This window comes from Cervus canadensis, chromosome 4 (genome assembly GCF_019320065.1).
Source record: "Cervus canadensis isolate Bull #8, Minnesota chromosome 4, ASM1932006v1, whole genome shotgun sequence".
Classification (NCBI taxonomy): Eukaryota; Metazoa; Chordata; class Mammalia; order Artiodactyla; family Cervidae; genus Cervus; species Cervus canadensis.
Window position 1 is genome coordinate 36,068,221 of NC_057389.1, and position 23,247 is coordinate 36,091,467.

At 37.5% G+C, this 23,247-nt stretch overlaps 2 protein-coding genes and 1 pseudogene across 3 annotated transcripts; all 3 read right to left on the minus strand.

Annotated features, from left to right (window-relative positions):
• Positions 1–486: 486 nt before the first annotated feature.
• On the minus strand, positions 487–20,470 carry GABRA6 (gamma-aminobutyric acid type A receptor subunit alpha6). 2 transcript variants are annotated; one of them, XM_043464782.1, is made up of 9 exons: positions 20,009–20,469; positions 19,693–19,811; positions 19,048–19,115; positions 16,892–17,112; positions 16,724–16,806; positions 16,279–16,422; positions 15,717–15,869; positions 14,267–14,526; positions 487–1,569 (listed from the first exon to the last, which is right to left on the minus strand). In XM_043464782.1, exons 1-9 carry the CDS (start codon positions 20,044–20,046, stop codon positions 1,294–1,296), a joined length of 1,362 nt encoding a protein of 453 aa, XP_043320717.1. In that variant the 5' UTR covers positions 20,047–20,469; the 3' UTR covers positions 487–1,293. The 2 variants fall into 2 exon arrangements, with proteins under 2 accessions (XP_043320717.1, XP_043320718.1); XM_043464783.1 differs by lacking the exon at positions 16,279–16,422 and having other exon boundaries at positions 20,009–20,470.
• LOC122439380 lies at positions 5,168–6,855 on the minus strand (annotated as a pseudogene).
• LOC122439602 (developmental pluripotency-associated protein 4-like) lies at positions 5,639–13,694 on the minus strand. Its single transcript, XM_043464784.1, has 2 exons — positions 11,213–13,694; positions 5,639–7,616 (listed from the first exon to the last, which is right to left on the minus strand). Exons 1-2 carry the CDS (start codon positions 11,213–11,215, stop codon positions 6,885–6,887), a joined length of 735 nt encoding a protein of 244 aa, XP_043320719.1. The 5' UTR covers positions 11,216–13,694; the 3' UTR covers positions 5,639–6,884.
• Positions 20,471–23,247: the final 2,777 nt, after the last annotated feature.

A 23,247-nucleotide genomic window follows, 5' to 3' on the forward strand; every position in this document is an offset into this window, starting at 1 on the left:
GAGGAGCTGGAATAGTAGAAAGGGATAAAAATAGCCTCCTTCATTTTTCTTTAGCTTGATTGAGGTACAATTGATAAAGTTGCAAGATATTTAAAGTGTACAATGGGATGATTTAATAAATGTATACATTGTGAAATGACTTACTCTTTCAAGTTAATTAACATATCCATCATCGCATGTATTTACTTTTTTTGATGAAAGCATTTAATTTCTGTTCTCTTAGCAAATTTCAATTATATGATACAGTGTTATCAACTATAGTCACCTTTCAGACCCTATTTATCTTAGAACAGAAAGCGTGTTGAGTGAGCAGAAAGGAGATGAAGGTTTGACTACTGCAATACAAACTCACATTTTTTTTTTTTAAGAACGGGATGACCAAATCTGCTACTCATATTTTCTACCTCTCAGAATCCCAAGGGACACTAATGCTGGCGAGGTAACCACTTCCTTTCCCCATACTTGAGGAAACTCTTCTGAGCATTATTAAACAGATCCAGAGAACCATGTTTATTATTGTTTTGTTTAGTGATACACTTAGAAGGATAAAGAATATGAGATATAAGAACAGGCATAATAAACAGGCCTTCTACCACTTCATGGAATTATGAGGAACATATTATTTTAAAAGAAGAGCTTAATGAGATAAAACAACACTGTACTGCAGTCCAACGGAAGCTATATACAATGCATATAGAGTTTATGATCTATGTATAATTCATATGTATAAAAACAACATACTTTATTGACGTAAAATAGCACAGCAAGGTTTAAAACAAATGGCTAAGCTCAATGCAGGCTTTACAACGCCCCTGAAAGCCATTTTACTAGCATAAAGGCCTCCAACATGCTGGCATTAACCTACTGATAAATATTTAGACTATTTATATTTTGTTCTTTTCAGAACTAAGCCAAAATAATTATATTTTAAGGCAACCGTTAGAAGTGTCAGCATTTCTTATTTTATCTGCTTTGTGGCAAATGTTATTCACAGTGACAATTAAAATATTGAACAATGAAGGACAAAGATTGGCAAATTCATCCAGAATCCATTATATCCTTTTATAACATTTCTCTAATGTACAGAAAAGTCATATTCTTTAGCAATCTTTACCTTCCAATTGTGACGAGTAACATTACTGCTTTTCTGCCCATACAGGCTTACTCAAAGTTATATGTTAGAGATTTCAATTTTGATTTCATGTTCAGAAAAGCAACTATACACGTCTCATTGCTATTTTTAAAAATTCAGAAAATGAGAACTTACAGAATACAGGTTATTATGGCTGCAAGCTATTCCACACTGTTGCTCACTTCCATTGTATCTTTGGAAAGATAAACTATCCAGTATACAAGGTTGAATCCTGCAAATGCAACTGGGAAGAGAATCCGAGAATACTGGTCTATTTTACTGGTACCTCCAAAGGTTGGAGAGAGGGGTGGGGGGGTTACAGGTGTTGACTGTAAGATGGGAGCTCTTGTGAGGACTTTGCTGGCCTCAGGGGATGGAACTATGGGCAATGTCAGAGATGTGATTCTTTTCTTCAGATGGTACTTCGAATCAGGATGCTGTAGAGAAAAATATACATATATATTCTGCTTAGGTAAAGGAACAGACATCATGCGTTCATTTCATCATCATTGACAGCTATTTGCTGACTTTTATTATATAAGTTGAGCTTCCCTTGTGGCTCAGATGGTAAAGAATCTGCCTGCAATGTGGGAGACCAAGGTTTGATCCCTGGGTCAGGAAGATCCCCTGGAGAAGGAGATGGCAACCCACTCCAGTACTCTTGCCTGGAAAATCCCATGGATGGAGGAGCCTGGAAGGCTACCATGGAGTCACAAAGAGTCGGAAACAACTGAGCAACTTCACTTTCTTTCTCTTTCTTTCTATCATATAAGTTAAAGTACCAGCAAATTCTTTTTTCTTTTTTTGAAGTGGACCATTTTTAAAGTCTTTATTGAATTTGTTACAATATTGCTTCTGTTTTATGTTTAGCTTTTTTGACCATGAGACATGTGGGATCTTAGTTTCCTGATTAAGGATTGAACCTGCACCCCCTGCACCGGCAATGAATTGGAAGGCAAAGTCCCAACCACTGGATCACCAGGGCAGTGTCATCAAATTCTTAATAATATTTGATGGTGCTACTTTTACAGAAAGGTGGTAAAACAAATTCTAAAAACATTGATTTACTAACAGCCACGGGTAGCTCAGTTGGTAAAGAACCTGCCTGCAATTCAGCAGACCCTGGTTGGATTCCTGGGTCAGGAAGATCCCCTGGAGAAGGGATAGGCTACTCACTCCAGTATTCTTGCCTGGAGAATTCCATGGACTATATAGTCCATAGGGTCTCAAACAGTCATACATGACTGAGCAAATTTCACTTAATATCCCTTAATTTTATGTATCAGCAATTGATGCCAAGCATGATCCATGTCCCAGGAACTGTGTTGAGTATTGTACTATTAGGAAGAGCCAAGCCAGGTTATAAGGGTTTATCCACCCACTACCCCAGTTATGCATAAACCTATATGGCAATGTGTATAGGCAATGAGAGGGAACGTCACAATGACAGGGAATTTCATTTTGGAGTATGTGGGCAATTAGTTAATACCATAAAATAACAGCTCAGTTAAATGATAACATTCTTCTAGGCATGGTCCCAGCTTACAGCCTAATCTTCACACATTCATATATTTGAATCAACTGAGGTATGAACAATAGCAAAAAAATTTTAAAGTGCTCATGTACATCAAAAGTCAGGCACAAAGTAGAAATGCCCTTACTATTCTTCCCTCGAAATATGACTGCCTCTTGGTCCAGAGTTCTGTATTGTGAGCTTTCTGCTTCCTATTCAGAACTTCTCTACTGTCTCCTTCCATCTTAAATTACTAAAAATGATACATTTACTAACCTCAGAATTATTAGATGTTCTTTTCTATCATTAGCTTTTCTATTCCACTGAAATCAGAGGACAACCAATTCTAGTCTTGAAAGGGATATTCAGTGCATTGAGTAACAGATGAGAGGCTGAGATCTAGATGTAGGAACTGCTTCACCCACGCTTTCACAGCCAGTAATAAACCACCGTGGTTAATCTCAGTGCTTGCTATATCCCAGCATCTTCTCTTCTTTACTGTAAAATATTGAGCCTGCTTCAGAGACTCTAATTATGTTTGCTTTAGACACCTTTCAAAATGGTGGCGACTAGGGGGACTTCCTTGGATTCTTACGTTTTCTTGTATACAGCCTGTAATAATCACTCTCCTTGTGGCTGGGTTGTCCTTGCTGAGTCCCTGCCTTCACACACATGCTGTACATTATCCCTGCCCTTGTAAAACTGCCTTGTTTCCTCTCTGGAAGCAAAATCGCCACTTTGCTGCCCGGCAGGGTGTGTTATTGACATGGACAAACTCCCATGGCTTTAGACAGCAGCCCCATGGCAACAGCATGAGGCGGCTGCCTACCCGGTGCTGGTGGAACCACAGGACCGGAATGGCCCGCCGATGCGGTGACACTTGGACTCTGGGAAAACATCAACCCCAAGAACCTCTTCTCTTTCTACTCCTGAATTTTGCTTTTGATTTGTCATGGGTGTTGCTGAACATCTAAATAGTAATAGTCATCACAGAGACATCAAGCCCATTGTGCTTTTGGGGGCCATAGTAAACCCTGTTTCTTTACCAAAAGCAAGAATAAATCACTGTGAAGTCTGATTAGCCTTGACCATGGTGAATTTCAAGCAAAGAATATCTTTACTTGTTATCTGTTGATGAGATAGTGGGCTAGGCACTGTGGACAGAAATAAATAAATCAAAGGTGTTGGAGGGTGAAGAGAGTTTCAAATAGAAGATTGCCCAGTCTACTGATCTTGAATAGGAAATAAGTGACATTTTCTATTAAAAATATGTGACAACCTTCTTTGATTCTTTGCTTTATAAACCATTGTCACTCTCCTTTCATAAATTCTATTCATTCCTCAAAGTCAATTTTAAGCTTCACTTTCTTACTGGAGCCTCCTTCCATTTCTGGTGCCCTCATTGACCATTCTTTCTTTTCAGTGCCTACATCTGTAATATACAATTTTCAATCTAGATATTGATATATGGGTATAATATCTGGCATTGTAGACAGCTGTCTTGTTAGTCTGTTTTACAAATAAATTGTTAAACAAACTGAAAAAAATGTGACAACTGAGGACAACTGTGCCGAGGGTCACCAATAGTGTGTGGATAGGACCAGTGTGGTGGTATTTCAGTCTTAATACATGCTGCCTGTCTTAGAAGATAAACATAGCATTGTCAGTCAAAGCTTTCTATCATGTTCCCCAAATTCTAATTTGAATTTTCAACTATTGTATATGTTATCAAAATGTTCTCCACCTGAAAGAGCATAATGTGTCACTATTTAATCCTTTAAAAAGAGTTCTCCTCCTTCCAGATATACAGAACATTAAAATATTTTACTCTAATAAATTTTCTAAGTATCTTAATGGAGAATAAAGAGGGCAAGGCTTTAGAGTGGATCTTCTTTCTAAACCTGTCTTGATTTTTAATAGCATGCATTGTCTGTCTGTCACCTATGTTTCTCTCTTTTTAAGGGAGACAGAGGGCAGACATGAACAAGTTCTTTGAGATGGAAAAGTGTAAATTATAATCTAGCATAAAAACATAATGTATTATTTTATCTCGCTCTCTCTTTTGGAGATGTGGGGAGAAGTTATTTGTCAGTCTCTTGGCATGTCACAGTGTCACAAATGGCTTAATGAGGATTGCCAAACAGCCCTTGTTCAGAGTTAAGCAAGATCATTCAAGACCTAATGCATGAAAAATTTATGCATAATAGCGTTAGCTTGAAATTAAACATCTCCTATGATAGGATCCTTCCTTTCCTCATCTGCTTCCCCAGGCAGTCTCTATGAAGGGTTGCTTAGGAATTAGAGGACAACAGAGTCAGAAAGCCCTAGTCTGCAATTCCACATTCACTACTTATCTGCTCTATGACTTAGACATGGCAAAAGAGTCATAGATTCTCCCTAAGCTTTAAGTTTCCATCTTTAAAGTTAGAGACAATAATCATTTCATCTGTAAGGATTTTTTCCCTTTCTTTTTTTTTTTTCAGTGTCTATAATCAACTTTATTTTAATATAAACACATATCATTAAGAAAATACCAAGAAAAATGTATGTACAAGAGTTGATGCTATCGCATTTGGACAAAGCTGGCAAGTTCCTGCTACGAGCATATCCCAGCAGACACAACCGAGGAAACCTAATATATTGGAGTAGATATTGTGACATTTGGCCCACAGTTTGATAGCCCTCAGGGTTAACCTGAAGTTGTCAATGTTTGATACTAGATGTAAAACATCTCATAAAACCATTTCATTGATTTGCAATGAAATCAAAACCCTGCAATCATTAAGACTTCTTATACACATGTAAATTTTTAAGCAGACTGTCATGTTTTAAGTCCAAGTTTTCTGGAATGGTCTGCAGTGCTAATCTTGCAAACAAACCATCAATCTCTACCCCATCAAACAGTTTGATAACTGGTACAAATGCCTCTTCAACAGCTCTTAAATCGTTTACTTCTCCCTGTAATTTCAACTTATCACAGAATGAGGTGAAAAAGTCACTTCAGTCAACATGTCTTGGTGCAACACATAATGCACCGATATTGGTATTTTTTGGTATGCACTCCTAATCTGTAAGATCCAGATGTAAACATTTCCCCATCAGCATGTTCAGTTACAGATTGCGGAAGATTCTTGCTTTCGCCGATTTCTCGTATCCAGTCTTTCCCCAGGTTAATTTTCCCAAAATTAAAATCTTGCACTGAAGTTCCTCCTTCTCTTCAAAAACCCCAAAGGGCTTCAGAGTCTCCACTAGTTTCTGTGTGAGTAGGCAGTCAGTCTCCCTGGGGGCTGCTAAGCGGGCGGGGGAAGAGATGCCACAGTGCTTCTGTGGTGGGTGTTTGCAGCGATCCCTGCCTTGTAACCGCAAACAGCTTGGTCTCAGCCGGCACCGCCCAGCCGTCCTCCGCCCTCCTCGCCTGCAGCCCCCTACTCTGGGCAGGATCCAGAGATGGGAAGGAGGGGCGTCGGCTGCCTCAGCCCTGGCCCAGCCTCAGTCCTGCTCCGGTCTAGAGTATTTCTATTTTAAAATAAAAGTTTTAATTTTAAAATTTTCTAGTTGCCTTTTTACTAGAGGCACTATAATGTATCATTCAATCCGGAACACTTAAAAAAAATTATATATAACTCATATATACATAAAATAGACGTCTTAAGTGCATAGGTTGTGAATATTTACATACGGATGGGTGCATCTAAGTAACTGACACCAAAAAGAAGGTAAGCTCACCTAATTACGCTGAGACAAGAGGCATCATCAGGACTGATTGCTTCCCTGTGAATAGAGTCTTTGGGATAAGAATATTGTCAGTGACAACACGTTTCTGCTTGTACCATGCCTGGTGATGATAAAGTTGAATATCTGGTTGAGGTGTACATGACCAAATTGCAACTGTTGCCTATAAGATCTGTCTTGTCCAATGTAGAAATTTACTTGAGGCATTTTCAAGCAAATTAATTCCATTCGGTGACTTAGTATTTTTAAATGTCCCCATCTCCTTTATCCTCTGCTCCCTTAGGGCTGGTCATCTTTGGAGAGACAGTCACTTCTGCTTGTGTTTCCCATCAGCTCACAGGCTTTCACGTGACCTTGTAAGCAGGCTGTGTACCCTGGACGCCGGAGGCATGGAGAGAATGGAGTGGCCCTGAGTCCAGCTGTCTAAAGTCACCGTGGAGTTGATTGTAGTCACTTCTCTATCATTAATTATAATCATAGCTGTACCCTTTTACTGCTATTATGATCTCACTGCAGGCTTTTTGTTAAAACTTTATTCCTGTGTACACACTCAGGGCACAGCATATTGTCCTCCAGGTGTGGGGGTGGGAAATCGCCAGAAGGTATCAGGAAGAGTGCGGACACCCTCCTTCGCTTTCCAGGCACCCAGGCCTGCCCAGCGTGAAACTGTAACTGAGCCCAGCCGCCTGTGCTAGCTGGGAGACTTCTCCCGTGGACCACGCACCACCGGACCTCACCAGTCTCTTGTGAGTGTACTGGCTCCGTCTTCATGGCCCTGGTTGTCATCCTGCTCCAGGCGGCAAACACAGCTTCTGAGTTGGGGGCAGAAGTCGAGACAACTCCCTCAGGAGGCGGAGGAGCTCCCTCGAGGGCAGGTGGCCCCCCTGTAGGAGGAGCAGCCCCTTCGGAGCCTTCCAGGGGTAGCTCCCCCTTTTCTATCTTTATCCTTTTCGACAGTGACAGGATCCTGGCCTCCTGTGCCGTGGCAGGAAAGTTTTTTTGATGAGGGTAAGCATATTTGCAGAGTCGTTTATATCCATCCAGTTTCGGGCCTTTGGTGCTCAGCTTTAGCTGCTGGCACCAAGCTCGAATGACATCCCTGTGGACCAGGTTGACAGGCGGCAGGACAGAAGGAAGAGTGGGGATGGGGATCCGCGTCGGGGTCCTCGGAGTTTTCACACCGTCACAGCGTTGTGACGTGTCTCCTGGATCGCAGGCTCCTTGTTTGTGCTCCCCATGCTCAGAAAGGTCAAGGTTGATAAAATGAAGGCTCTCCTTACTGCTGATATGATTTTTTCCCTTTCTTTAAGAACTTGAGAAAGAAAATGTCTCTTCATTATATACTTCCTGCCTACTTAGCTGTTACAACTCTTCTTGCTATCATATCTTCCCGTAAGCATTACTTCTGTTGTGCTTTATCCCCCTTCCTGACTTGAAATCTTAATGTAGAAATCTTTGTTAATGGTAGAGGGCATATTATTTTCACGTGTAAGTACTCCAAACTGCCTAGCCAGTGCATAGAACACTGTGAATGCTTCATAAGCATATGCTAAATCAATAAATGAATGAAAATCTAAACATTTTCTGAGACTTAGAAGAGTTTTCAGGCAAAGAGAAGGGAACAAAATATTTCAGGGTTATTTTACATTGTATTTTAGCATATTGTTTATATTACATTATAAGTACCATGCTTCCCAGGTGGCACTAGTGATAAAGAACTTGCCTGCCAATGTAGGAGACATAAGAGACGTGGGTTTGATCCCTGCGTCAGGAAGATCCCCTGGAGGAGGGCATAGAAACTCACTCCAATATTCTTGCCTGGAGAATCCCCGTGGCCGGAGGATCCTGGTGGGCTACAGTCCAAAGGGTCACAAAGAGTTGGACACAACTGAAGCAACTTAGCACACAGGCATGCACATAGGAACCATATCTAAACACTTACCATTTACAAGCACTACCTGGCACTCTGCCTGCATTATTTTGCTTATTCCTAGAAAGAATCTCTAATGTAATAATATTTTGTTTTAGAGATAAGCCAATGAAGGTATAAGCAGGAAGCTCACACAAGTAATAAGTGGTAGCACTTGAATTCAATCCCTCTTAGATGCCTAAGAGTAGGGGTCCCCAAGCTCTGGGCTACAGAGAGCCTGGGGACCCCTGTCAGATGAGAGGCAGCAATAGATTAGAAATAAAGTGCACATTGAATGTAATGTGCTTGAATCTTCCCAAAACCATCCCCCAACCCCAGTTCATGGAAAAATTATCTTCCATGAAATCAGTTCCTGGTGCCAAAAATGTTGGGGACCACTGCTAAGAGCATAATCTTAATAAATACTCTTTTTCCTTCTATCAGCTTTAGGGTTTAGGGCACGGTTGTTTCTTAGCCACAAAGTTACTGATATATTGATACTTATTATTTGTGGGGACTGTCCTGTACATCATGGGATGTTGAGTAGCATCCTTGTCCTTTATCCATAAGATACCTGTAGCACCCACATCCTCAGAGTTTTGACAACCAAAAATGTCCTTGTATCATGGCGGGGACACCCACCATTGAGCATCACTGGTTTAGAATTACACTGTCTCATTTACAGCTATGGCTGGGGGATTTCTATGCTAAGTCACTTTAGTCGTGTCTGACTCTTTGTGACCCTATGAACTGTAGCCTGCCAGGCTTCTCTGTCCACAGGGATCTCCAGGCAAGAACACTGGGGTGGGTTGTCATGCCCTCCTCCAGGGGATCTTCCTGATTCAGGGACTGAACCCACATCTCTTATGTCTCCTGCTTTGGCAGGCGGGTTATTATTTACCACTAGTGCCACCTGGGAGGTTTCTAGCAGGCAACAAATACAAGGTTCTCAAGGAAATGCCAGAGAGCTGAATAACGCACATGCAGGATAATCAGTTCCTGGATAATTAGAAATCGGCAGTATAGAGACTGGACATCTAAAATTTAGAAGAATCACATTGAATTTCTAAAATGAAAAGAAAGCCTATTTTGCAAGCCATTCAAGCTACAGGTTTGCATCAGATTCTGCCTGCCCTATTGTAAGCTCAGCAGCTTCAGTTGATGGTAAAATCGGCTTTTGTCAGAGTCCAGATGAGGGCTCAGCTTGGGGCTGTCACTGTTTTGAGTGGAACACCTGTGGTTTTGAATTTTTCCAGGGCTCCCCTGCTGCTCAGTGCCATCCTGCTTTTGGTATTTTTAGAGCACTGCTTTGTTTTAAGTAACGCCATATTGCAAAGGTACTTGGAGTCAAACTGGACATTGTGAGAGTCAGTTATTTGGTATAGGCATAAGGCATTTTGGAAGTACTAAGAGCAATTTTGATACAATATTCAGTGAGTCTAATATATTAAAGAGGAGGGAGCAATGGGTTACCCCCTAGGGGAGATATTCCAACCAGGGCCGCATTACTCTAGGGCAAACAAAGCATCTGCTTTTAACTGGGGCGCCAAAAGCAAGAGAACCTATTTTTGAAAACATTTAGTATTTGACAGTTTTTAAAATGATAGTATTAATAATTATGGAGAAAACAAACTCTGTCAAATGTCCTTACATTTATAGCTGGTAGAACTGGGAGCAGAGACAATTCCAGAATATCTACAGAGAAACAGCTTATTGGTAGCAATCTGGTAGGTCAGTGGTGCTAGAGACATGTCTGAAAACCACACTGAAATGTTTGAAGGGTCCTAAAAGGAATACTGGATGGGGATTTGATGGAAGGTATAGGGAAAGAGCTAATTGCCTACACTTCTCCTCTGACCCACCCCACCCTCTCTGTAAGTCATATGATGGTGCTACCATGGGGAAGGGTCTTCCTGGTCCTCAGAGTCTCTGATTGTCTTAATTCAACTGCTAATTCTTTGGAGTAATGATAGTGGGAAGGGTCTTCCTGGTCCTCAGAGTCTCTGATTGTCTTAATTCAACTGCTAATTCTTTGGAGTAATGATAGTATTCAAAGAAATCTCAGCAATATTAGGAACAGGGGAGGTAAATCTATGCTTCATATTTCTCTGCACGGTTGAAGGGCAACATGGTTATGGCCCAGCAGATGTTTCAGCCTTGAAAAGAGTACAGAAAGGACAATATGTCTTACTTCCCTTTCTGTGCCCAAGTTGCTAATAACTGACTTAATGTCTCTAAATCAGGGCCAGGCTCATCTTTCTATTCTCAACATAGGCACCGCTTCCTCCAGAATCACCCCCTCCAGACTGAGCGAATACTCTTGCATGGCCTTTCCTCAGCCTCCTATACATCTGTAACCACAACCTTTATCACAGTGCATTGTCATGGCTCCTTGATTGCCCTCTCTTCCTGCTTGGTGGGCAGTTCCATGACAGAAGAGGCTCTATCAATGCTGCTTACAAATGAATTCTCAATGTTCTACAAAGGGTCTGCAGATAAAGGCACTTAACAAATGTTTATGGTATGAATAATTTGAACACATTAGGTACTCAATAAACTGGTGTCAGGTGACAAGAAAAATAAACCATGTAATCAACATAAACACAGTTATTCTCTCAACTAATTAAATTTTGGTCAACTTTATAGATAATTTGTGAAAAAAAATCACACCTGCCATGAAAAAGAGACATCACATTGGATGTGTTGAGTAGTGGGGCAGAGGATTCATTCTTAAGAACTTGGTGGTGAGGACTTAAATGTTTAAAATAAAAAGAATACTAACATTCCAAAAGAGATCAGAGTCTGAACTCAGTCTTATCTACAAAATAAGTACACCCTAGACAAATAATAAGTTCTGAAGCATAAATACAGGAGTACTTTCTAATGCCAAAATAGCATACCATATAAAAACAATATGGAAAGATACCATATAAGCAGGGAAGAAGCACGGGACAATTTCTTCTCAAAATCTAAAAATATAAAGTCTCCACTTCCAAATGCCTTAACAACAGAAAGAGTATTAATCTGTAGAACACTTCTGAAGATTTAGATTTAGTCTCTTCAGGTATGAGTACTAGATTTTAAATGTCTGAATTTCTTTATCATTATTATAAATTTCAAGGTCAAATTCAAAGCGATAAAGTTTTCACATTCATTCTAACCAGTTTCCTGTGAAAAGCAACATGCACTTTAAAACATACAAATTAGAATCGCATGAAATATCCAAGCACTAAATCTCATTTCAACTTTGCCATATTGGTTTGCTATTCCAATGTCCAACTTACCCAAATAATGTTATTTTGATTACAACTGAATAGGCATTTTTAAATGTCATGGTATTTGAAAGAAAAAATGACCTTGTAATCATAATATACCATTGTGCTGTATAAATTCCAAATATGTAATTTATGTTTGTTCCTCTATATTATAAAAAGCAATTGCCAAGTTTTGACATAAATAAATAAAATGTACATGTTCTATGCAATCATCTGTATTTATTTCTTGATGCTTACAAGATTTATATTGTTAGGTTTGGTTACTTTTGGTTTTTATTTTTATACTTTGACTTAGCCTTTCAGAAACAAAAGTCTCCTTTTCATTGCCTTGAAATATTTTAAGTGGAGCCAGGTTTAGAAATATAATTTTTCATAGGAAAAAAAGTCAACTTGCAAGGAAAAAAGTACTTTGAGATGATTTGAATCCAATTTTTTTATACAAGTTCCCACAGGACAGCCTAATTATATGTTACTATTTTAGAACTATTAGAAGATAGTCTATATGAAGACCTGAGATCTTAAATTCCATCTTATTAATAAATTATACCTTTAAAATAATAGACTTAGGGAATGATAACTCTGTTCTTTCTCCAAGGATTTGAAATCATATCCTTCTCAGTAATCCATATTTTAAAAAAGTTGAAGTAAGGAAGTTGGTCTTTCCTTTTGTCTTGATATCTGATCAATGACTATATTCAAAATCACTTTTTACTCTTTTTCTCATGAATTTCTCCTCTTATTTTTACTGTACTTGTCAAATAAGGCACTGTTAAATGGTATTTTGATTAATACTAGTTCTTCTTCCTTTCTAGATATATGTTAATATATGACCTTTGGGCAATATAATAGTTATGTATCTATATAAGTACAGACAGGTTGTAACATAATCACATGTTTTTACAAATAAAATAATTCTCAAAAAAAACTTGGAATTTATCTTTTGTGGAAAATAGAATTCTCAACTCATTTGAACTAGGTCTTCAGATTAACATATTTTTGTTATAAATTTATATTTTTGTGACCTTTGAAAACACATGTGTGGGGAATGTGTGTGCTCGGTCATGTCAAACTCTTTGCAACTTCATGGACTGTAGCCTTGCCAGGCTCCTCTGTCCATAATATTTCCCAAGGAAGAATACTGGAATGGGGTGCCACTTCCTCCTCCAGGGGATCTTCCCAGCCCAGGGATCAAACCCACATCTCTGGTGTCTCCTGCATTGGCAGGTGGTTTCTTTACCATTAGCACCTCCCAAGCATCATTAAATGAAAGAATTTTGGAAATCACCTTACCTACATTCAGAAAAGTTTTTTTTTTTTTTTTTTTTTACCCAGTGGTATGTACTCTTTCATATAGTTCAGTCTCTGAGAAAGTGCTAGGGAGGTCAGGGTGTCAGCCTCTGTATAGTTGTGAATATTAGGATTTCTGGAATCAATTCTTAGTTTTTCTAAGTGATTAATGTTTCCCTTCTCTGAGTCTCTCTCTTTTTTTTTTTTTTTATTTTCAAGTGTAATTTGACTGGATTACTGGATGGCAGACTTCTTTTTTAATGAGGTCTAATTTAAGGAAAAAATCTTTAAATGATGAATTGCCACTTATCATGAACTGGTCTTATCCTTTGGAGAAAATGCAAATTCTCAAACAAGTTTCTTAGTTTATCAAAGAGAAAAGTTTCAATAAAAATGATCTTTTAAAGCCAATAAATATCTCAGTATTTGGAGAATAAAATACATATAGTGTCATAATTTTTATTGTAAAATTTAAGCAAGGATTAACTGGTTTTTTGATTTGGAAATATGAGAATTGATCAATTATAAAGAAATTTCCAATTCAAACTGTCTGCATTGCTTGATTTTGCAGAGCAAAATTTTCCTTTTTTCAAGAGCTACAGTTTGGAGTTTGTGTTGAAGTAAAAATATATACTTGTCAATCAATTCTGCAATCCTTTTTTTAAGCAGTACGTGCAACTTAATTGTGAGAATTTATTCATGTACATAATTGAAATTTGAGGGCACATTTGTGACCCTTGAATTATTAATGCTATCATTTATTTTTTATTAAAAAATGCTTTGGGGACCAGCATTTAGTCACCACAAATCTAAACTTAATTTTATAGGTATTTTTCACTGATTAAGTCTTTGCAAAAATTAATATACATAAAATATGCATGTTATATACATATAACATGAATGTGAACATGAGAATGTTTTCATGTCAATCAAAAACTTGGCTTATGACTCAGCATTCACAGAATCTAATATATACATCTTGCCCCTCTGGATTAAAGCAACAAGCGGATATCTAACAAAAATTGTTCATAGGAGTCCCTGTTTGTTTCCTTCAGACTCTGGAGCTTCATTAGGAACGTTTTTTTCTTTCTTTTTAACTTTATTCTCCCTAGTTGGTATATGGGAACCGGTTCAAAGGAAACATCTAAAGGCTGAGAATTTTCTTGTCTCCTCTGAGAACTTGAAATCTGCCAGTACTAGTGAGGATGATGAAAGAGGAATACCAAAAGTTTAGGGCAAAGATAAATGAAGGACTGTTGCTTGGCTTTTTCCTGTGAAGTTGGAGAAGTTGGCCTTGGAACCAAAATTACAGAACTTTATTACTAATATTACTTTTGGACTATCTAGTTGTTTGCAATAACTATTCAGTCTGCCTTCTCCTATACAGTGTGGGTAACATTAGAAAAGTAAACAATTACCAAAACAATCTCAGCTTCCAGGGGTTCAGTCGCTTTTGCTATTGTCACTGGGGGTGAGGCTGCAATCTGCGCCTTCCGTTTGGCCTTTTGTGTCTGAAGATTGGTAAAGTAGTTGACAGCAGCAAACTCAATAAGAGCAGAGAAGACGAAAGCAAAGCAAACAGCTATGAACCAATCCATGGCGGTTGCATAAGACACTTTTGGCAAGGAGTGCCGGGCACTGATGCTTAAAGTGGTCATGGTTAAAACAGTGGTGATTCCTAAAACCAAACAGAATAAGAAATGCAGTATTAGCATTTGCAATCGAATAACAGGCTTAAATGGGAACTTATTGGAGAAGATTTCAGTTACAAATGTAATTTTTGTTATTTTACTATTTTAATTGTTCACAATTATTATCATAGGCATCCATATTTTTGTATCTTTCAATACCTTGCATACATTGTAGTTGCTCAAAAAGTTATTTTTTGAAGTGATTTAGTTTAACAATAATAATATAATAGTAAATTATTATTACATGAGTAATACAATCTTGAACTTCTGATCATATTTAATGCTGATATAATATTTCATCATAAGTATTTGTATAGGTGATAAATATAAAATTAGATTTCACAATATTTTAATTTCTAGATTGGTTTTAAGATAAAATATTTAATCACAAGAAAATAATTTCATCACTCATCTTGCAGCAGTTTTCTGTCTTGGAGGATTTATATAATCCAAAGATGATTAGCAACATTATATAAATATTCTTTTATAATTTACAGAAAGAAATCTGTTTTACTGTGGTAAATTAAAAAGTCAGAATTCATCTGAGATTTCAATTAAACTTAGGTCTTCCCTATGAGCTAGTAAACTTATAATCATGAAAGCTGAGAAAAAAATTGAGCTTTGTTACAGAAGATATTTTCTGTTATAGCTCTTTTTCTTTTTTCATTTTGTTCCGTCACACTGTTAGTGATTCTATATAGCATAAATGTAACTAAATATTTAGGCTGAACAATAGGAAATTGGTGATATTTAACTATTTTTAGACCTAAAAAATGGCAAATTTTTTATGATCCTACCTAATAAAAGGGAGATATATTCTGTGTATTCATGGGTTCAGTATCTTAGCTTTTGTTTTCATTGAATTACATGTCATTTTAAATTTTCTGCTTTTTCTAGTTATGAAAAAGCAAATTGAGATAAGAAATTCTCCAAAATAGGGCACGTGAAAGTCATAGGAAACTGGCCAGAATTCTTGCTGAGACAAATCTTTTGTTGATTCACCACACAAGTTGTGATAAGATGAAGGTTACTTCATATGAAACATGTGTCTGAATGAGATAGAAGTTTATTTCCTTTGCGGATTGAAAAAGTTCACTGGTGTGAATATTCCCCTTAAAATACACAAGAATGTGAGCTGGAGGATGATGGGAAGGAGAGCCCAAAGAGTGAAGCATACCAAAGACAGTTCTGGCTGGAACAGACTCCTTATTAATCCAGAAAGACACCTGGGAAAGAATGACTGTCATAATGCAAGGAGTATAGATCTGTATCATGAAGTAGCCCATCTTCCTTTGCAAGTGGAAATAAACTGTCATTATTACGTATTCACCTGTTGGAAGACAGGTATGTCAGTATTATTGCTGTTGACAATGTGCAAAAAGAGTGCAGTTAGAAATAAATCTTACAGATCCTTAAATTAATATGTGTAGGAAGAAAACAAGCTAAGACATTTTTCAACGTATGACAAAGTTAGTCGATCAGCAGATGATAAATGCATCAGCCTATTGTTTTCTGTGGAGTTCTTTGTGTCACATACATACAAAACTACTCACTCCAAGGCTATACAAATCTTTATATATGCACATGGTTGCAAAATCCATCTTAAAGCTACTCATCACTTTAAAACTTCAAGTTTAGCTGAGGATGGCTAATGCAGAGGAAAAACAAATAAGATATTTTGAAAATATGCACTGGAGTCACCTTGTAGGATTCCATTCACATGTTGGTTAAATTCTTACCTGTGTTAGATTTAATTGTCTCACTAGATACTGTTTGTCCAATCAGATCATACTGAAGGAGACTTGAGGATTCTTCTGGGACTTCCACTGAGTAAAGTGGTCCTTTTTTCCATGTATATATGATTTCACTTTTGGGGTAAGCATCTGAATTTTTTAAACAAATTGCAGTAAATCTGGCTAGTTGTGTTTTTTTTTCTTTCAAAGCAAATCTTGTCCATTATGAAAAGAAAATACAAGCATAAATTTTAAAAAATACTTTTCTTTAATCCTGGTGACCAAAACCTCTATGTATAAGATTGACAGACATGATTAAGTAAGTTAATTACAGGAATTATACAGAGAATATCAGAGTAGTACTTCTCTTTTGCTTTCTAACCTGACTAAAACCAAATAATTATGTATTCTGAATACATTATTTAACTCTCAGAAGCATTGGGTCACTTACAACTGCCAAATTTGAGCGGACACGCATGCCCATCCATAGGAAAGTTAACCAGTTTCATAGGACAGTCAGCATTGATGGTAAGCCTAAGGAACATTGAAATAAGTGGTTCTGAGTTAGTATGATGGACAAATCCTGTGAGCAGAGGACAAAGACCTGGGGAAGCCTCACCTCATGGTGTAGAGAACGGTTCCGTTCTGCATTATTCGGAAGAGTTTATTAGGCGTTGTCATGTTGTGAGCAATTGATTTTTTGCCATTCCTGAAAAATGTGTCAGGTGTCCAGATTTTACTGACCATCAGGTTATTCAAACTCAAAATCTCAGTTGGCCCCCCAAACTTCAACCTCTCATCGGTCCAAGTCTGGCGGAAAAAAACGTCCATCGTGTACTCCTAAGAGAAAGTAAAATATTCACGCATGCTGGGTAGATGGTTTATTAAGAATAGTTTATTCACTAGCTTATATACTCAATACTAAAATTTATGAAATAAAGCAACTTTTTATGACAATAGCCTATCAGGAGAACTATAACCAGTGAATTATTACTTTTCACACTGTAAGATTGTAATATTATTATAGACAATAGTGTTGATATTGTATAAACCTCCCTTCTCCATGTTCACCTTCAACATTCTTCCTTTTTTCTATCAGTAATCCATGTCTCTATCTACTGACCTACTGATTTCTCCTTCTTTAATTTAGAATAAAAATATAAGATTTAATCTAAGTTTTGTGTTGGCCTTCTACCATCAATTAGTATAATCATTCCTCTTAGCAACTTGTTTACCTTCAAAAGTATATCTGAGCAACGCAGTGCCACTTAGTACAGTTCCAAGGATTGAGAAACTTGACTTGATAAGCATACTTTGTCTGCACATCATAATTATTTTATATAGTTCTCAGAGAACATAAAAGCAAATATTATCATGATTACTCAAACAGAGCCTCATTTAAGTATGCATAATCAAAATTATGTTTTAATGTGTGGCTTTTATGAAATGACATTAAGAACTTAAGTATTATGATAAAGGCCTTTGCAAAAGTCAGTGATAATTAGTAACTTATAATTATGTCAAAATATTGCAAAGAATTGCTTTGTATCCTTTATATGTTTCTTTATGAGACCTATTACTGCAAGTGGTGATTATATTTTAAAAATATAATTTGACATACAGTATATCCATATAATGGTGATCCAGGCTATAACAGGCCTCTCTTGTATAAATACACTTAAAAAAGTGACACATGCATAAAATAAAGTTCTAAGTGTCCCCAGATTTCAATGCTACAGTAGAATATAGTTATGATTATTTATTCTTAGTGTGAGTCATGCTCAAATGAAAAAATTGATAGTTAAAATGTTGAGGAATCTGAAGAAATGCTGACTCCTTTCTCTCAACTCTTAAGACATTTATCTCCTAAAGTGCTCCTTAGTTTCTGCCCCTCTTCCTTGTTATTTTTTCTTACTCTTTTCTCCTTTCCTTTCTCTTCCCCCTTTTACTCCTTTCCCCCATATTACATTTCTCTTCCTTTCTTTTCTGCTTATATTCTCAGATCAAAGAGCAGAAAATGAAAGTCTCTAATAAATGTTAATCTAGAATTACACCCCCCTAGTACATTTAATGCACCACTTTAAAGAGTTCTGTTTTTCTTCAGTTTTAGTATTTATATTTTATTTCTAGGGGGACACACTACTTGAGAAACATGAAAGAATATCATGGTACACTTTGTTCTAAAAAACTGGTTCAGTTTTTCACTGCCACTTACTATAAATACCCTCTTACGAATCCTACAGCCATCTGTACCTGGAACAGAGTTCCCAGAACACCTACTGGTCCATTTGCAAACATAAAAGGTGGAATGCATTAGTCTTTCCAAAGGACTCCCTTTACTGTTTTAATAACGTACTGAGAAGGGGCACTGCCCAAACAGCCACGTTTTATGTTTAATAGGTCTTCTCATTATACTCTTACATGGCAGTCCATTTTTCTTATTTTTTCACACCTCCATAAATTTCCTAAAGCTTCATAAAGATGGGGGAGAATCTTCTCTTTGTAAGGAAGAATCGGCGCTTGATGTGTTAACAGAAGAGAGGATATCATCTTAAAAAGTCTCCTCAGATTCATGTTCAAGCAGAGCCTTTAGTGAAATGTGAAGGAGATTTGGCCAATAATCTGCTCTAATGGCCGTTCCTTCCCAGCATGAGTGCATATACTGCTTTTAGATCTGGAGCCAAGTTTGGTAACAATGTCCATTATCATTCGTTCTGGGACTCAGTCCTTTCCTCCTTTAAGCAAAATTACTCTCCTCACTCTGAGCTCACTCACCATCTCCACGTCTGACACGGGCCCAAAACTTGTCACGTAAATGTCTGTTTTGACTTCAGTGACAGCACCTGAAATTAGCCCAAAGGGACATTTATCATCAACGACATTAAGGGGATTGAATGGAATGACTGTTTCACAAAGTCCCTTCTCTCAGCCAGAATCTACAACCCATCCTAGGTAATTCCAGTAGCAAGGGTCCTTTGGTTTTTCAACTCTTAAAAACTCAGACTAGTTGCATTATTTTGAATTTATTCCGGCCAAATTGCAAAGTGTAAGGAAGGAAAGAAAACTGGATTAGTATTCTAACAACTACAGTAATAATTAATGTTTAGTGATAGCTTTAATGGAACAAATGCTTAAAACTGTGTTTTATATGGAGAATCTCATTTACACTCTCACACCCCATGAGACAAGCAGTGTTTATGCACCCCACCACTGTTGAGAAAGTGGAGGCTTAGAGAGTTCCAGTGACTCATGTATAAGGCCAGGAATTGAGGGAGGGACAGAGACTGGATGCCCCTGCCCCAACCCCAGTGCCCTGCAGCTTCCTGCTCTGCTGTCCTGAGGCCTCTGGGCCCTGGACTGGCACTAAGGGGGAGAAGGGCACATATGTTACACATAGTCTAGGAAGGGCTTGCCTCTTACCTCCAAATCCCGGTCGCAGCCGATTGTCGTAGCCTTCAAGCAAGTTGTCCAGGATCCGACTGATGTTTTTGGAATAGAGGTTTCCCTCATCTTCAAATTTCCCTAGGGCATTTTCTACCCTGTGAGTAGACAGTCAGTGATCCTCCCTCCCAGCCTCAGAGAAAATAGGCTGTTTATTCCAGCCCCGTCTGCCCCACCATACAGATGAGCCATGCCATCCAGGTTGCTTCTATGATTTGGTATAGAAGTCACCCAGTGGATGTATGCTTGCCCTTGCCTTGGAGCTAAAAGGAAAAGTCAGAAAACAAAGTCTTACCAGAGAACAATGTACAGACAGGGCAGAGGCGACACCATCCTGCAGTGCACTGAGATGCCCAGCTCGCCCTCCTCCTGCCTTCTCCTCCTGCCAGCCAGTTCCCCCTTTCCAGTTAACTCGAGCGCTCTCCGGGACCACTCATAGCCCTTCTTGTTTGTGTCCAGCCAGTAATCCAGTAGATGAAGATGAAAAGGTTGCCAGCTAAACGTGGAGGGTTCCCCTTGATCTCTTCACTCTTCGCTCTGTCCTTTCACTTGGAACAAGGTGGTTGGGGGTCTTAGAGTGTGTCCCAGTGGACATTTATCCTCCTCTGACTGACTCAGTTGGGGAATGAGAGTCTGGAGGGACAGTGCATGGTCAGAGAGCAGTGACAATAATCAAATAAGGCATTAGGGGAGATTAGAAGGGAGAAATTCACTGCTAGTTTTGGCATGGACTTAGCAGGGCCCTGTGAGGAAATCTGGACGGCAGTGGCATCTTGCTGATTGAGATTATGTTCCAATGGGCTCAGCATTTATTATTTCTATGGTTCACAGAAGGATTTCTACATAGCTCTCACTGCTTGAAAAGTCTAACAGTATTGAGGTCTTCTTGGATGCTCTTTCTCATTTCACCAGCTTTATTGCATCAGCTACCCCTTTCCTCTCTATTTAAATATTGGTTCTCATTCTTCTTTGGAAAAGCACTTAGAACACATCAGAACAACTTCTGACCATCTTGCTGTTGGATTAGTGTTTTGGTTTTTTGCAAGTACTTTGCTGATCCTTCTTGTGAAAGGTGTGGCATCTCAAGCTAAGTTATAAAGTCGAATGCTGCCTGTAAGAGACAATATCTGGAAAGAGCTTACAAAGATTTCCATGCAGAAATGCTATAAGAATAAAGTATCCATAAACATGGTCAATGATGATGTTGCTGGCACTAATAGGCTTGTCACAGGTCAGAAGTGGAACGTTTGAAACCAAGGAACAGCATTCTCCCCCTAGTCTGGGAAAGTTGGAGTAATAGAAGTCTCTTTAAGCCTTATAATTTTAATCTTTAAATAAAAATAATAAAGTATTGTGAATGCGTGTGTGTGTGTATATACACATATATGTATATATATATATATATATTTTTAATTCAGGAACATAAGAGCTAGAAGCAAATGTCTTCTTCACTATCCTGCCAGATCCACCCACTATCTACCTAGTTCACAGTCTGTATTTTCAGCACCTAAATTCTACACAAGTGATGGTAATTGAAGCTATATAGCACAGTCCTAAGCATTATTTCTGAAGACGTGACATAAATAATTTGAGAAACATTTCAAGAAATTAGCTATAAACAAAACAACAATGGCAACAGTAGAAACAGGAAAAGTCCAAAATTTCTTATGAAATTTTTTTTTTAATTACTGAATCTGTTACATGGAATTTTCTAGTTACTCATCAAAAACCTGAATTCCCTCCAGCATTCCTGGCAAGTGATATTCAGCATCTGATTTCTCACTTTACTTGTGTTGGGTTGAAATCTGCACCCTGGTCCTAGTTCTCACCTTTGAAGCTACACAAAATAATAATATTTCGGAGCAAAACTACATAGCAATCACATAAATAAAGATATCTATCATGTCCTCTAATTTAAGCTAAGACTCCAAAAATCATTTTTTGTTGATTACAGAACCTGGTTTTGGTATTTCTTTTTATTCTTTTCACTTTATTTTAAACATAATACAACTAATAACCATAGCATTTTCAATTCCATTGATTGCACTAAATCCTAAGTATCTGATGCTATTAAATAATTCTCTGATCATTTTTACTACAATGTATGTTTTTATTCATCATAGGACTCCACATTTATCACTGCAACTTTGTATCATTTTTACCCATCATTTTGTTTACTGTCCATCTCTGATTTGTATCATCCTCAAGCTTAGTAAGGTGTCTAGACTGATTTTTTTTTCATGTGTTAAAAAGATGATCATTGGTGAGATGTTACATTTATATATATATATATTCTTTTTGAATAGGCATGTTCCTCCTGAAAAGTATTTATTGAAAAAAGAAATAGTTATTATTATATTTGTCTCTAAAGAGGAGATTAACATATATGATTCTATTTTCTGATGAGTTTTAATTAGTAGTTTAATGAAGGAGAAGAAATACGTTTTCTACTCTAAATAGGAAAAAAAAATCCTAAATCTGGAAGGATAATAAGGGTATGTAATCTTAGCCATCTCACTTTGCAGATCTCACCTTTAAATGAATGTGCTGGACCTAAGGGACTCAAATTCTATAATTCTGTTTATCTGATTTATATGTTGGTGACTACATAAGGAAGTCACCTCTTTACACATCCCTGTCAGAACTGGCAGACAAGCTCTAATAACAGCATTGTTGATTTGATTACAGTTATTATTTTCCTATGGAACTAGCCATAAAGGAGTTAAAAAATATGACTCTTTGAGAAATTATTTTGAGAAATGTGTGGTCATTTATGTAGCATTCTGTCTATGCAAACCAAGCGTTTAGGAATTCCCCCTATTTAGAGAATTACCTTCTTCTGGGGAATTAGAGAACATTTGTCTCACACACGTCTACTTCACAGCTGTTTTTCCTAAATATGTTTTTAAATCACCTTGGATGACCACTGGCTTGCTTTGCTGTTTCTCTCCACTAGAAAGTCTAGAACTACCATGCTCTCCAATAATACTGTTATTAATATGCTGCACTTTGCAAAATGAAAATGTGAAAAAAATCTATCTCCCTTCTTTGTCCTAAACTTTGAACTCCTGGCACTGCAGGTTTGTGTGTATGAAATTAATCAAAGACTCAGAGATGATTGGAGGAGGTTATTGCACAGAAAAAGCAAACTTGACACCAGATGCTAATAGCACTTTCCATGACAAAAAAGAACCAATACATATATTTATACATTTATACATAAGTAAATAGAAAACACAATAAAAATCTTCAAGATAAGTATGGAATTGTCTCTTGAACAACACATGATTGTGTTTTCTCACTGCAAATCTCCACTGGGCTTAAAAAAAAAAAATTAAAATTGAGCCTCAGAAACACAGTAGCTCTTTTTTTGTCAAATGATAACTTCAACAAAGTAACTTTATTATTTGAGCATTAATGTTCTTACCTTTGAGGAACTTGGACCAAAAGATTTCAGTATTTGTATAACTACTTCCCACCTAATACTAGAGGACTTGAAACATTTTCCCTGTTTGTTTTAGAAACTTTTATGGC